Source organism: Geotrypetes seraphini, chromosome 4 (assembly GCF_902459505.1).
Source record: "Geotrypetes seraphini chromosome 4, aGeoSer1.1, whole genome shotgun sequence".
NCBI lineage: Eukaryota > Metazoa > Chordata > Amphibia > Gymnophiona > Dermophiidae > Geotrypetes > Geotrypetes seraphini.
Window position 1 is genome coordinate 295,311,624 of NC_047087.1, and position 15,700 is coordinate 295,327,323.

The 15,700-nt window shown below is 40.5% G+C and overlaps 1 protein-coding gene across 8 annotated transcripts in view; it reads right to left on the minus strand.

The window, feature by feature from the left end:
- The window catches only part of NT5C2 (5'-nucleotidase, cytosolic II), a 272,125-nt gene that overhangs the window by 134,776 nt on the left and 121,649 nt on the right, over positions 1 to 15,700 (minus strand). For 6 of the 8 annotated variants that reach the window (XM_033942075.1, XM_033942078.1, XM_033942077.1 and 3 more), the window contains one exon: positions 6,572 to 6,625. The exons of the other annotated variants lie outside the window; for them this stretch is intronic. In XM_033942075.1, the coding sequence (XP_033797966.1) occupies positions 6,572 to 6,625 (54 nt within the window). The remainder of the gene's footprint in view (positions 1 to 6,571; positions 6,626 to 15,700) is intronic. 8 annotated transcript variants of the gene reach the window in all.

Sequence of the window (15,700 nt, forward strand, 5' to 3'; positions counted from 1 at the left end):
AAGGTAAGCCAGTGAGGAATCACCAGTGGGGTCAGTCACTATGGCATTGAGTCCAATCATGCCGGCCAAATGACGACCCTTGATGCGACTCTCTCCAAGATGTAGGGGTTTCTCCTCTTCGGAGTCATCCTCTTCGGAGTCATCCTCTTCAGAGCAGGTCGCAGCACCAATGGTATCAGCAACTAAGCCACAGGTACCAGTGCCTTCTGTGGAGCAAGTAGTGGCACCGATGGTACCGGTGACAATGCCACAGGTACCAGTAGCTACTTTGAAAGAACAATTTGAGCAATTCTTTTGTTCAAAGTATTGTAACATTTTCAATCTTTTGACCCTGGCACCGACTCTGCCGGTACCGGTCTAGCATGTGTTTACCAATCCCAGGGATGCCAGTACCAGTACTCAGTCTTCGGTGCCGTCTCCTGGATTACGGCACCGCCCTTCATCCAGGCATCCATCTAAGACTCTTTATAGCCACAGCTCTTCAACGCACAAGTCCACACACGTCTCTGCTAAGCGTTTGGAGAAACGTAAACATCAGACCCCTTCTCCTTCTCAGGATCGGTACCAAGGGCATAAGAAGTATAGGTCTAAATCACCAGTACTGGACTCTGACCTCTACGTACAATCTTTCCTTGGTGCTTCTTCTTCAGCAACAGAAGTTGATGACTCTCCTGAGTGTTCTCCTCCTCGATCTCCAAAAGAGATCAAGAATCTCTCTCTCGCTTCATTAGACAACTTGTTAAGGACATGTCTCTTAAGTTGGAAGCTGACTCCAAATTTACACCTGAATATATGGAGACTATGGACATCAAACAGATCCTGAAAGAGGTGCTTAAGCTTCCTGTCCATGTAATATTGAAGGACACTCTCTTTAGAAACTGGGAATCTCCCTTATCAGTGCAAGTGGCACCTAGAAAGCTGGACTCCATGTACAAAGTTGCTCCTACCACAGGGTATAACAAAGCTCAGCTTTCTCACCAATCCTTAGTGGTACAGTCTACACTTAAAAAATCTACCTCTGCTAAGGTGTATTCCTCTGTTCTACCTGGGAGAGAAGGTCATACTATGGATAGATTTGGCAGGCACCTCTATCAGAATATGATGCTGAACAGTAGAGTAAACAACTTTACTTTTCATTTCACATGCTATTGAAGCAATTGTAGAAACAATTACCTATGTACCAAAAATATCTTCCTTCTCACCGTGTTAAGGGGTTTCAACAACTATTTTCTACCCTTTTACAGTTTTGGCAACATTTGGTACAATCTGCCTATGATTCTTTTGAGCTGTCCTACCGAGCTTCTTTTATGTCTGTGGCCATAAGAAGGCTGGCCTGGCTCAGAGGGGCGGGCATGGATATGAATTTTCAAGATTGCTTGGCTAACATTCCATGTCTTGGGGATGAGCTTTTCAGAGATACAATTGAGAATGCTACTCAAAAGCTCATCACCCATGAAAAATCTTGGGACTCTTTGGTCAAGCCTAAGCCCAAGTCTTCAGTGTCACGTCCTTTTAAGCCATCTATGTCTTACCATTGACGTTATACTGCTAAACCAGCTGCTGCAAGACCTCAACAGAAGAAGCAAAAACAGCAGAGGTCTCAGAAACCTCAGCAATCTGCTCTTGCAAAATCTACTCAGTCTTTTTTAACGTCTACTTGAGACAATAGTTTCAATCCAGTTGTCTCTGCCTCTCCCTCAACCCATTAGAGGTCGCCTGCGCATTTATTCTCATTGTTGGGACTTAACATCCGACCTCTGGGTTCTCAAAATAATTTGTGAAGGATACTCCATTCATTTTATCACCATGCCTCCAGATCATCCTCCAAGAGAGTCTGCTTCCAATCTCCTTCAGCCCTCCCTTCTTCACGAAGTCAAGAATTTACTCTTTCTTAATGCCATCGAGAGAGTTCCTCCAGAACAGGAGAACATAGAGTTTTACTCCCGCTATTTTCTCTTCACCAAGAAGATGGGGGGGTCTTCAACCTATATTAGATCTCAGAGTCAACAAATTTCTGGTCAAAGAGAAATTCAGAATGCTATCCCTAGCAACGTTGTTATCACCTACTGAATCACGTTTGGCAATGTTCTCTAGACCTGAAAGAGGCCTACACTCACACTGCCATTCATCAGAATTACAGGAAGTACCTCAGTTTTCGAATGGCGCAACACCACTACCAACATAAGGTTCTACCCTCCAGCCTGGCATCCTCACCCAGGGTTTTTACCAAATGCCTGGTAGTAGCAGTGAACTTGAGGTCTCAGAGCCTTCAGGTTTTTCCTTACCTGGATGACTAGCTCATCAAGGATCTCTCTTCACAAGCTGTTCTTTCAGCAACACACCAAACGGTGTCCTTTCTTCAAGAGTTTGAGATTCAAAATCAATTTCCCCAAATCCCAACTTCAACCATTTCAGCAATTCCAATTCATTGGAGCCCTTCTGAACATGACTCAACCACGCCAAGACACCCTTATTTAGCTTTGTCAGCAGGTTGCCCAGACCCACTCTCTGTCAGCAAGACAACATGATGGTTCTCCTAGGGCAGTGGTTCCCAACCCTGTCCTGGAGGAACACCAGGCCAATTGGGTTTTCAGGCTAGCCCTAATGAATATGCATGAAGCAAATTTGCATGCCTATCACTTCCATCATATACAAATCTCTCTCATGCATATTCATTAGGGCTAGCCTGAAAACCCGATTGGCCTGGTGTTCCTCCAGGACAGGGTTGGGAATCACTGTCCTAGGGCACATGGCTTCCACAGTCCACTTCACTCCATTTGCGAGGCTTCATTCACAGGCTCTAGACCCTCTTTCCCAGCACATTGCAGTGACCTCATCTCTTCAACAGTCACTACAGTGCTGGATACAATCTACCAATCTTTCCAGAGGTTTGCTTTTCCATCAGAAGGTTCTCATGACAGATTAATTGACCTTTGCTTGGGATGGTTTACACACTCAAGGTCTATGGACCGGTGCCATCATATAAATCTATTTGAACTCAGAGCGATTTTCAATGCTCTCAAAGCTTTCCAGGTATTACGCAAGCAAACAGGGAGGTACAAGGTCTCTCCTTTTCTGTCAGGAAACTCAAAAGATTTGGAATTGGGCAATTATTTACAACATCTTTTTCAAGGCCGTTTACATTCAGGGGGAACAGAATTCTCTGGCAGTCAAGCTCAGTCGCATTCTTCAACCTCACGAATTAACTCTGAATTCATCCACTCTCCATGCCATTTTCTCCCAATGGATGACACCTCAAGTAGATCTTTTTGCATCTCTCCACAATCACAAGCTACCCGCTTCTGTTCCCAGCTTTATTCAGCTCATTGCCTGGATTGGCATTAGAGAATGACACGGTGACAAAATTCATCACTGTTCCCGTCCCCGCGGATAACCGCGGGAAATAATCCCATGTCATTTTCTAGTGTCTATTTCAACCTTGGTCCTTCTACACCAGCATTCTTCAAAGCAAAGTTTGCAGGTCAGTGGTTGTGCTCAATTATACTCTGATTCTTCCCTCTCTCCTTAAAGAATGACATGAAGATGGTTTCCCGCGGTTATCCGCGGGAACGGGAACAGTGATGAATTTTGTCACCGTGTCATTCTCTAATTGGCATTTCTACCTTTTCCTCTTGTTCTCAGGACGCTTGTCAAGCTCAAGCAAGAGTCTGCCACCATGATTCTGATAGCTTCTCGGTGGCCCATGGTTTTTCCTTTTACTTCAACTCAGTATCAAGGAACTGATACCTCTACAAATATTTCCATTTCTACTCATGCAGAGTCAAGGTTCTCTTCTACATCCCAACCTTCAGTGTCTACACCTGACAGCTTGGTTTCTCTCGGGCTGAGTTCTGCTTATCTTCATCTCATCTTATCTTAGAAGCTTCCAGAAAGCCGTCCACTCAACAATGTTACCATCAAAGGTGGACTCGTTTTTCTTCATCAGGAGCAACCGACTTCCATCTCGGTTTCTCGAATCTTGGATTATCTTCTCCATTTGTCTGACGCTGGACTCAAATCTACATCCATTAGAGTTTATCTCAGCGCCATCACAGCCTTTCAACAGTCAGTGGATGGTAAACCTCTCACGGTCCATCCTGTCATTTCCAGATTCATGAAAGGACTTTTCCACGTCAAACCACCTCCAGTGGTATGGGATCTCAATGTGGTTCTTGCTCAGTTGATGAAGCCTCCATATGAACCAATGTCTACGGCTCATCACAAATACCTTATCTTGTCTTCCACATTTCTCTCACTTCTTCCAGAAGAGTGAGTGAACTTCGAACCTTGGTGGCAGATCCACCATTGACAATGTTCCACCATGATAAAGTGGTACTCTGTACTCATCCAAAGTTTTTACCAAAGGTGGTTACTGAATTTCATCTCAATCAGTCGATTGTGCTTCCAGTATTTTTTTCCAAAAGCTTCACTCTTATCCTAGAGAAACAGCTCTTCATACCTTGGACTGCAAACATGCATTGGCTTATTATTTGCAAAGGACTAAATCACATAGATCGTCTCCCCAATTCTTCATCTCCTTTGATCCTAACAAGTTGAGGCATCCTGTTTCCAAAAGAACACTATCAAACTGGCTGGCTGCATGCATCTCGTTCTGTTACGCTCTGGCTGGGCTGCAACTGGAGAGTCGAGTCATAGCCCATAAAGTTAGAGCTATGGCAACTTCAGTAGCTCTCCTGCATTCTACTCCGATAGAAGAAATCTGCAAAGCTGCCACTTGGTCCTCAGTTCATACATTCACCTCACATTACTGTCTGGAATCTTTTTCCATACGGGATGGGTACTTCAGCCAAACAGTATTACAGAATTTATTTTCCTAAAAGGCCAACACTCCTACCATCTCATTCTGGTCGGCTTGGAGGTCACCCACATGTGAAAATATGCTGCCTGCTTGTTCTAATCTAATCTAATCTTTAATCTTATATACCGGGTCTTTCCCAGAAGGACTCGAACCGGTAAACAACACATAATCTTAAGACCATAGATAAACAATAATAAAGAGAGGAGAATCAGCAAGTGTCAGCATAGAGTTGTCAGAAAGGGATTTCTATCAATTATCAGTGAGATATTTTGTAAATAGATACGTTTTCAGTTTTTCAAAGCAGGTCAACGAAGATCATTCCAAATTTTTACCATAGTGAATGGCAAAGAATGTGAAAGCCTACCTAAAGTTTGAATCCCTTTAATGGCAGGGAACATATAATTTAAATTTATGTATATTCCTTATAGACTGAAAATGATAAGAATTAAAAGAAAGAGGAAATAATGGGGAGAAAATCCCATGTAGACTCTTAAAAATCACATTTGCACACTTAAAACTGGACCCTCCAATAAATCGGAAGCCAGTGCAATGTTCTGGGATAAAGCAGTTACTTACTGTAACAGGTGTTATCCAGGGACAGCAAGCAGATATTCTCACAACCCACCCACCTCCTCTGATTGGCTTCTTAGCTGGCTATCTGAACTGAGGAGATGCGTGCCTATGTCGGGCGGGAAGATACTTGCACATGTGCGGTGCAGTCGGTCGCGAACTTGCTAAAATTTTTAAAGTGCTGATGCACTTGGGACCGTCTGTGCCTGGGCTCTGTGGATGACATCACCCACATGTGAGAATATCTGCCTGCTGTCCCTGGATAACACCTGTTATGGTAAGTAACTGCTTTTTCTACAAAACATTTGCTAGGTTTGAATTCTTTAGGCATTAGGCAACTATGTGATCCTTTGTAATATTATATCTTTAATATTAATATTGAATAGATATTTTTGTCTGCTTGTAATAGACAATTATATAAATTTTCTACAGACTATGATTTATAATGTGTATCCCGATATTTTGGTCATTCTTTAACATCTGTTTGAAACTATTCTGGGACCGGCACTCCTATGCCTCATATATAAGGAAGAGCAATATAAATGCAGAATGCTTTGGAGTAGGTTCAGAAAAAATATTTAGAAATCTCAGGACTCATTATTCACAGTCTCATCAGATCATTTTAATACAGTGGTGCTCACAAAAGGTATGAAAAATGCTCCCTAAATACTATGACTTAAAAAGTATGCAAAATGTTAGATTTCAAAACACAAGCTGCCTATTCTTGTTGTGAAAGTTAAGCAAGAATATCACACTAATTGTTCTCTTAGCCCAGTGCTTTAACACTATGATATAGAAAAAAAATGCTCTTTTTGTATCCAATAGCACATTATTCCTAATTCATATCATCTTTTTCATGTAATGTTATAGCAATGAACAAGAGCTTATCTGATTAGTTGGTGAACATATAATCTTAGAAAACCCAGAAAAGCTGAGCTTAAAATGTAGCCTTACACTATATTTCAGCATTAGTACAATATTCACTCAAAGCCACAGCACAAACAGTCCAATTATGTGCTGTTTGTTATACAACACGGGTTCCAGCTTCATGGTTACAATATGATGCGGAAGGAGGAGGATGCAAAGCATTGAAAACAAAAATAAAGTTAACAATTCAAGAAAATATACTTTAGAAAATAAGCTACACAAAAGATTTCTAACTTCATTAAAAGCATGGCTTACGCAAATCTGATCTTGTAACCAGAAAGTCTTAGGTTATACATCTGGAATCCATGGCTGGAACAACAATTCATAATAATGATTTAATTGCTTTTCTTTTTTCTTAAACATCCAGCATACAATCAACCATCATGCAGAGATCATTTACACTGTAAGTGATAACATACATGTCAGTTTATTACAGAATGAGTTTATATACCCAAACTACTCAAATTTATAACAACATGTTGAAGCTGAACATGGGCCCTAGTAAAAACAATAACCCCCTAGGATAAGTACCATCAATTAAACAAGGTTCTCTAGAGGTACAAATGCTTTACAGGAAAAAAAATAAAATGGAACAATCATATTTAAAAATGTGCAAATTTTCTTTTTCATAATATTCTGTTCTATGTTATTTTAAGCGTTTAACATCTACTTAAAGAGATATTACAGTTTTGTGAGGATGCTCTTAAAGGCAGACATGTCATGACAAATCAGTGGTATGTTTTTGCACTGCTGGTGCTTAGTTTTCATCTACGAGTGTTTAAGATTAGTTCCCGAATTAAAATTTAGGCTATTATAAAATGTATATATGGGTGCTAAAATAAAACCCCGCTATCATACACTTATATTTCCAAACATTTGGTGGGGGGCACATTTTCTGGGCTAGACCAGTGTTTCTCAACTTAGCCATTGGGGAATACCCAGACAATCACGTTTTCAAAATACATACAATATATATGAAAAAGATAAATTTGCATACACAGGAAGCAGTGCATGCAATTCAATCTCCAGCATGTTCATGGTGGATATCCACCAAATGTGCCTGGCTGGGTGTGCCCCAACAACTGGATTTAGAACTAGGCTAGAACACCTTTATTTAGGAATAGTGAGTTTTTATATTCGTCTGTCTTCAGAGGACACCTGTTAGATGTAAGCAACTTTCCATTTTCCAATGACTTGCAGAATATGAATCCTCATCGATGGGAGAAAAATGGTGCACCAATAGGAACAACTTGTTCTTGTCAGTAACAGACCATTTTATTTTTTGTTTTTGTATTTTAAATATAGAAAATCTGAAATAAAAGATGAGTGGAGGGATGTAGTTGTGTTCTTTACCTCAAAGAAGATCCTCAAAACAGACTGGTAAAATCTGATACGTTGGGAGTCCTTCTCCAAAAAAGTAGCTAGCTTTGTGGATCTCAACCATTGAGGTCAAACTCATGCTACTGAAGTTGCTACGGCTCTGAAATATTCCCTTCCAAGATCAGGCCTGCATGTTCATAAATGTGTTTTATCATAGCATTCTCAAGTTTGCTGGGATCAAAAAATGAAAAAAAAATTTCTGAACATTCTAAGAAAAAAAAATATTTTTCTGAATATTCTAAGAACTTTAGTTTATTTTGATAGAAAGATAAAGCCAGCTTACAATCCAATGTATGTAAGGCCATGTTTACTTTCCACAGCGTGAAACCTGGGTAAAAAAAGTGGAAAGAAAACCGACTAGTTAAGATGCAGTTCTAATACTATCTTAGGAAGGAATATAGCATGGATGTTCAGAAGTCAGGCGAAAAAGCACTCGTGCATGCGCAGTGCAGGCAGTCTTGAAGCTATACAAAGCTTAAAGTGCCAGTACACTTTGGCACTGTCCATACCAGGCTCCGTGGAAGACGTCACCCACATGTGAGAATATGATGCTTGCTTGTCCTAGGATAATAGCTTTTTATCCAGAATTGGATGGAAAGCACTTATAGTACTGAGATGAACTCTGATTGAACTAGTTTTAAGACCAGAGTTTGAATGGTGCAGAAGATAGTTCAAAACTTGACTGTAATGGAATATGTTGGATGCAATGAGCTTAGATTACACCAGATTGTGAAATGAGTCCACTTGAAACAATAGCAGTGCTGAGTAGAGGGTTTTCTAGAGGTATCTATGATGGCTGACACTGATGCAGATAATGGGAAGTCATCTATTAGCTGGGTTAGACCAATGGTCCATCTAGCCCAGCAGCCCTTCCTCAGGTCACTAGTACCTGGCAAAAACCAAAAGAGTAGCAACATTCCATGCTGTTGATCCAGGGTAAGCAGTGGCTTCCCCCATGTCTGTCTCAATAACAGACTACGGGCATTTTCCTCCAGGCAATTGTCCAAACCTTTCTTAAAACCAGCTACTCTATCTGCTCTTACCACAACCTCTGGCAACGCATTCCAAAGCTTAATTATTCTCTGACTGAAAAAATATTTCCTCCTACTGGTTTTAAAAGTATTTCCTTGTAACTTCATCAAGTGTCCCCTTGTCTTTATTATTTTTGATGGAGTAAAAAATCAATCTATTTGTACTCATTCCATACCATTCAGGATTTTGTAGACTTCAATCATATTTATTTATTTATTCATTTATTTAGCAGGTCCTTCCAAAGGAGCCCAGAACTGGTTACAAGAGTACATTCATAATATGGTTAGGACAAACTTTGGTGAGAAATACAGACTTTACAGCATTTACAGTATAGACAAAGGGTTTAGATTACAGTATAGACATAACATGCAGACTTAAAATATAGACTCACTGGACATGGGGTGGATTAAGTTCCATCACATTCAGTATAGATATCACATGGAGGTAAAACAGCTATCTTAGCAAGTGGATGCATGTTTGTTGTCAGAGAATGTAGTAGTAATTCAGATTATATTTGCGAATATTAGTGAAATTTCTTTTGGAGTTTTAGGTCATGTTTTTGAGATCTATCCGCAAACAACAAGGAAATCCAACGGTGTCTGCAATTCAAGAAAAGCCATCTGCCATCCCTTCGGCTGTCTCTTTTCCAAGCTGAAGAGCCCTAATCTTTTTAGTTGTTTTTTTTGGGTTTTTTTTTTTTTGGGGGGGGGGGGGTTGTTCACATAGAACATGATGACCTGATTGTCCGTATGGATGAGAAAGATCTGTTGAAGGAGCTCCTTGTTCTTATATATGTTTTCACTCAAAAGAATAGTTAAGTTCTGGAACGTATTGCCAGGATGTGGTAAGAGCGGTTAATGCAGCTGGTTTAAAAAAAGGTTTGGATAAGTTCCTGGAAGAAAAGTCAACAGTCTGCTATTGAGACAGACAATGGGGGGAGCCACCACTTGCTCTGGATCGGTAGCTTAAGATGTTGCTACTATTTGGGTTTTTGCCAGATACTTGTGACTTGGACTGCCACCATGAATGCGGGATGAACTATTCTTATGTTCTTAAGGAGGCGGTCCTGAAATTTATAGAGGGTTCTCTATCGGTTGCAGCTCTAGAAGATTGATATGGAGGGTCTGCTCATGATGATACCACATTCCTTGTGTATGGAGACCATCTAGATGAGTTCCCCAATCTAGCATCAAGGCATCTATGGTTAGAAATTTTTAGTGAGGAAGGGACTGGAAAGGGAAACCCCAGGAAAGATTTTGTGCCACCACTGGAGAGAGTGCTGTAGATCTGAGGTGACAAACTGGAGCAGAGAGGGATCCCATGGTATGGAACATACATAACATAACATTGTGCTTCTTAACCACGTAACCATAAGTTCTACACGGTTTACAAAAGATTATAAACTAAAGACAGTTTAAGAATGACAAAAAGAAATTATTTAACTAGTAGCATAGACAAATTGATAACCTAGCAGCAGTAACCTAGCAGCAATAACAAAGTAAAAAAGAGGCAGCGACAAGATTATAAACTAAAGATAATTTAAGAATGACAGAAAGAAATTATTTAACCAAGTATTTTGAAAAAAGATAAGTTTTCGGTTGAGTTCTGAAATGTTTATAAGAACAGGCTCCTGATCCAAGATGGCGACTGCATAGGTTGGACGTGAGTCTGCTCCTGACAACCTCCTCACACTAGCGAATTTTTTTCTTTCAATTAATCATTTCTTACCGAGGATGCCCAAGCGGAGAGGGAAAAGCGTCGCTGGCGCCTTGCGACAACTCGGGACTCCCATGGCCGGCGGCATCGAGGAGCTTATCCGGCACATGCAGGGCATGTCTGCAGAAACAGGGCTGCCCCCGCCGGAGACGCTGCAGGGGAACGGCGTACAGCAGATCTCCTTGGGGCTTGAGACGACCTTCAACCCTGAAACGCAAGCACCGCCCCCGCATCCTCAAACTGCTTCTCTTTGTGGAGGAGCAGAAGCATAAGACCTTGAACTGCATTAGTGTTTTAGAGCAGATTCCTCAACTAGTGTGATGCTGAAGTTGTGCTCTCTCAAATCCTGGACACTTTTATATTCTATATATTATGTCAATATTTTTAGGAGCTACTAGGACTGATAGAGGGGTTTCCCAGTTCTTAAATAGGGTGTCTTTCCTGACCCTATGTAAAGGTACCTTGATACAGTCAGTTGATGGCGATTTATAGTCAAGAAGTTCAAAAAGCTCTGAACGAGGTTCTTCTTCTGTCTCCATTTTAATGGGAAGAGCTTGATCCATTTGCCTTATAAAGCCAGTAAAGCATGTGTTCTCTGGTGGAGACTTACACCTCTGAGGTGAAGAAGGATCATAAGGTATGTCATACGACCCTTATGACAATTTGGCAGATCCTCAATAGAGTGGATCAGACTCCTCAAAATACTCTCCTAGGTGAATCTGGGAGTATGCGTCGAGAAGGGCATCAACTGTGCATCGAGGAGCAGCAAGGCAGGGATCAATGCTCTGACTCAGGAATAACTCCTCTGCCGATGATGTCGCACATGGAGAATGGGTCTGTCCCAAATAGTAGAACAGATTTTATGTTGCTTATCCTAGGAATACACAGTGGATTTCTCCAAGCCATATCAATGGACCTATGGACTTCTTTTTAGGAAATTATCCAAACCTTTTTTAAACCCTGCTAAGCTAACCAATTTCACCACATTCTACGGCAACAAATTCCAGAGTTTAATTAAACACTGTGGGGAAAAATATTTTCTCCAGTTTGTTTTAATTCTGCTACTTGGTAGCTTCATTGCATGCCCCTTAGACCTAGTATTTTTCAAAAGAGTAAATAAGCAATTCACATCTACCCTTTCCATTTCACTCAGTATTTTATAGACCTCTATCATCTCCCCTGAGTCATCTCTTTGCCAGGCTGAAGAGCCCTAGCCGCTTTAGCCTTTCTTCATAGGGAAGTCATCCCATCCTTTTTATCATTTTTGTCACTTTTCTCTGCATGTTCTGTGGTTAATGTTGTCTTGGTATGGGAGACCTCAATGTCAAGATACACCTGAGTGGAGGCATGAGTTGCAAAGATGAAAAGTGATGTAGAAAATGCATCGATGCTTAACTGGACGACGTTATGCCATGCCTAAGAAGGGGAAGAATGTTTATGCTTCTTAGTGGGTGAGGAATGGAGGAAGATGACCGAGTCTTGCCTTTGAAGAGTCAGATGATCAATGCTATGTGGCATCGATACATGCAATGTCAATACTGATGCTGCTATCGATGCAGCCTGTGCATTGGGTCCTGAATCTACCACCATGCTTGAATTTGATGTCGAATTAAAAAGTCTAAGCAAGGAAAACAGTGGGACAGGATAAAATCTTTCCACCAGAGCCAGCTGGATAAAATCAATATTTAATTTCAGTCCAAAAAAACACACAGTGAATGTAGACCCGACACAGCACTATGTTTTGGCTTATCAATTCAACTGTATATAAAACAGAACATAAATAAAACACTTAAACCATAATCTTTATACACTACTTTCCATTGAGTATAGGATAAATCTGAAAAAAACAAAGAGTATGAAAGAAAAATAACCAACATATTATGCTTCACATCAAGAACAAATTTTATATATATATATATATACATGCCACTTTATTCTACAATTTTATATATATAAAATTGTAGAATAAAGTGGCATGTAGATATAGCGTAGTGTTACATTTAGTGACATCAAAAGAACACAGCAGCAAAACGACTAGGGCTCGAACAGTGAGATAATTATTTGGGTGTTTCATAAAAAAATAGGGGAAGTGGAGGACCTCCGTATATTAATTTTATCCCAGGACAAGCAGGCAGCATATTCTTTACGCATGGGTGACGTCACCGACGGAGCCCACGGTACGGACCTTTTTACTAGAAAGTTCTAGTTGGCCGCACCGCGCGTGCGCGAGTGCCTTCCCGCCCGACGGAGGAGTGCGTGGTCCCCAGTTTCTTCGTTTCCGCGGAGCGAAGAAGACGTGTGTTTTTCAACGTCGTTGAAATCCTCCTTTTGCCTTCCCGCTCGCGTTCTTTTTTTTTTCGGTTTTTTCACCTTCGGGTGCTTTTTTCTTTCAATTCAAAAAAAAAAAAAAAAAAATCCTTTCTTTTTGCTTTATTTTTCGTTCCTGCCCCGGCGGGGCCTGTTGGCACGATCCAGGCCTCGGGGTTTGATTTTGCGGAGGCCGTGTTCCCATTCATGCCCCCGCAGCCCGGTTTTAAGAAGTGCCAGCGGTGTGCACGCCCGATCTCCCTCACTGACCCACACAACTGGTGCTTACAGTGCTTGGGACCGGAACATCGGGCGGATTCCTGCACCCGCTGTGCCACTCTTAAAAAACGCACTTTGAAGAATCGTCAAATCCAACAAAATCTACTTTTCGGCACCGGCCCGTATATTAATTACAGTGGAAATAGATAAAAACAAAATGGTCCATAAAACTAATTATATGCAAGTATTAGATAAAAGAAAAAAGCAATCAAGCATAACTGATTGGACAACATATCTTGATATGATTGCAAAAAAAGGCTAATGACTAAATACACAGGGCATCGGGTGTGTCTTACTAAAAGGCTTCAAACAAATGGCTGAAAACCTGGTGTGAGTTTATACAAACACATCATCACTTATTAATGCCCGCAGAGTGAAACACAAACAGCAAGCAGAAACATAAAAAGAGCACAACAAAATTAGAACGCCTCCACATGACACATGATAAAGGGCTCCTTTTATCAAGCCGCGCTAGCAATTTAACGTGCATAATAGCGCGTGCTAAACCACTGGACGCGCTAGCCGCTACCGCCTCCTCTTGAGCAGGCAGTAGTTTTTGGCCAGCGCGGGGGTTAATGAGCAATGAAAAGTCACACATGTTAACCCCGCTAGCGCGGCTTGATAAAAGGGGTCCAAAGTTTCCGAAGGCCTTTTTTTTAAAAAAACAAAAAAAAGACACTCTAAAAAAGCGTACATAATGTACGCAGATAATATGAGAAACTAAAAAGAGCTACAATCTGAATAAAGGGTAGTACAAAATAAGTTACTAAAAAAACCATTTTTTTTAAACGGAGAAACAAAAGAAAAAGTGCCCAATGAGTTAAAGCACTACAGCAAAAAGCACATAATACGATCGTGCTGATAAAATGTATTCTGCGAACTAAAAACCAAATGAAAATGTATATTATTGTATTTGAAAGCAAAAGGACATTTACAAAAGCTAATACTTTTTGAAAAAGGAAAAGTAATAAAGCAAACTTAACTTTTTTTTTTTTTTTACTTTAAGAGAAAGAGAAAAAATCCCAAAGGGAATAAAAGAAAAAAAAAAAAAATCAAAGTTTTTGCGAGCGGGAAGGCAAAAACGAAACGCAGAATGTTCTAACATGACTTCATAGCTCTGCAGAAAACCGAGAACTGAGGAGACACATGCTTATGTCAGGCGGGAAGGCACTCGTGCATGCGCGGTGTGGTCAGTCGCAAACTTTCTAAAGTTCTTAAAGCAAAAGTGCTTTTGCAGTTGTCCGCATCGGGGCTCCGTGGATAATGTCACACACTTGGGCGAATATGCCTGTCCTAGGATAAATACAGCTACAGAACCAATAAAAGAAAAGAGACGCTATGGAGGGAGATTTAAATAAGGACCTACCTTGGTCACATGATGACAAAACGAAATATGTAGAAAGATTAAAAAAGAGGCATTGCAAAGTAAAGCAAAGCCCACATCGCATCAGTTAAAGGGCTAGTACACCTATATGTCCTTTAAAAGGTTTGGGCATATGAAACCACAATACGGGAAACAATAACTTAAAAGTGCTTTAAAAGACACAGAGCTGTCGGGCTTTGAGTGTCCTCTTTTGCATATGCAGACAGAGATCACATCACATGTCCCAATGGTCAGGACCTGGTCACTGAACACACAAATTATAGGGGTCAGAGCCTGAAACAGTCTGATTACACAGAATACACTTCTTGAAGCCGCTCGGCACCCTCATTTGAAATGCAAGGAAAAATGGCTGAAGTGAATTCAAAAGGCTCAATGGTCTGGGGATCTCAAGTGAAAAGTATACCAAAAACTGTTGACTCTCCCTGGGACGAAAGGTCTTGAAGTGGACCAAAGGCCAAAAAAATAAAAAATGAAGAAAATTTAAACAAATTTGAGGAAAAAACTATAAAACAAGAAAAGTGAAGATTTATTAAGAAAACTATAATAAAATTAAATTGAGAAGACATGAAATGTACTGAATCTAAGTTTGACAAGCTAAGGAGAAACAGAAGACACAGAAAACTAAGAACTCCATAGAAAACTCCATGAAAGAACTGAAGGTCCCAAGAGCAGATGTCGGATGGGAAGGCACCAGAACACGTGCAGTATGGGCACTGCCTAAAGATTTAAAGTGACAGTGCACTTGCAAGTGTCTGTACTGGGTTCTATGGATGACAACACCCATATGTGAAAATATTATGCCTGCTTGTGATGGCAATAATTGTATTAAACAGGATATAAAGGGGGGCCCATAATCCAAAATGTATGAGACACCCCTTGCCTGGGAAACCTGAAAAGACACCAGTATATAAATAAATAAAAGATGAAGCTAAAGGATATAGAAATGCTTCAGAGTTACAGCAAAAAGAATATTGCTTGGTTAGATATTTGACTCAGCTACATCCTGTTCCATTAGCAGAATAGAGGAAGTACCTAAATCCTAGAGCATGTGAATAAGGTCAGTATGCCCTAAATGAACGTTGTTACAAGGTGTGCAGTGCACTGAAATAGAATACCCCTTCTATTGCTTACAGGGACAAAATTAAAACGCATGTGATAACTAAGTCATTATTGTTGCTAGAGAAAATTACTAATGAAATAAGATTGGAAAGAAATCATGTGATCAAAACTAACCAAAAGAACATTACTGGAGTATGCAATTTATTGGACCTTAATGAAGCAATTGT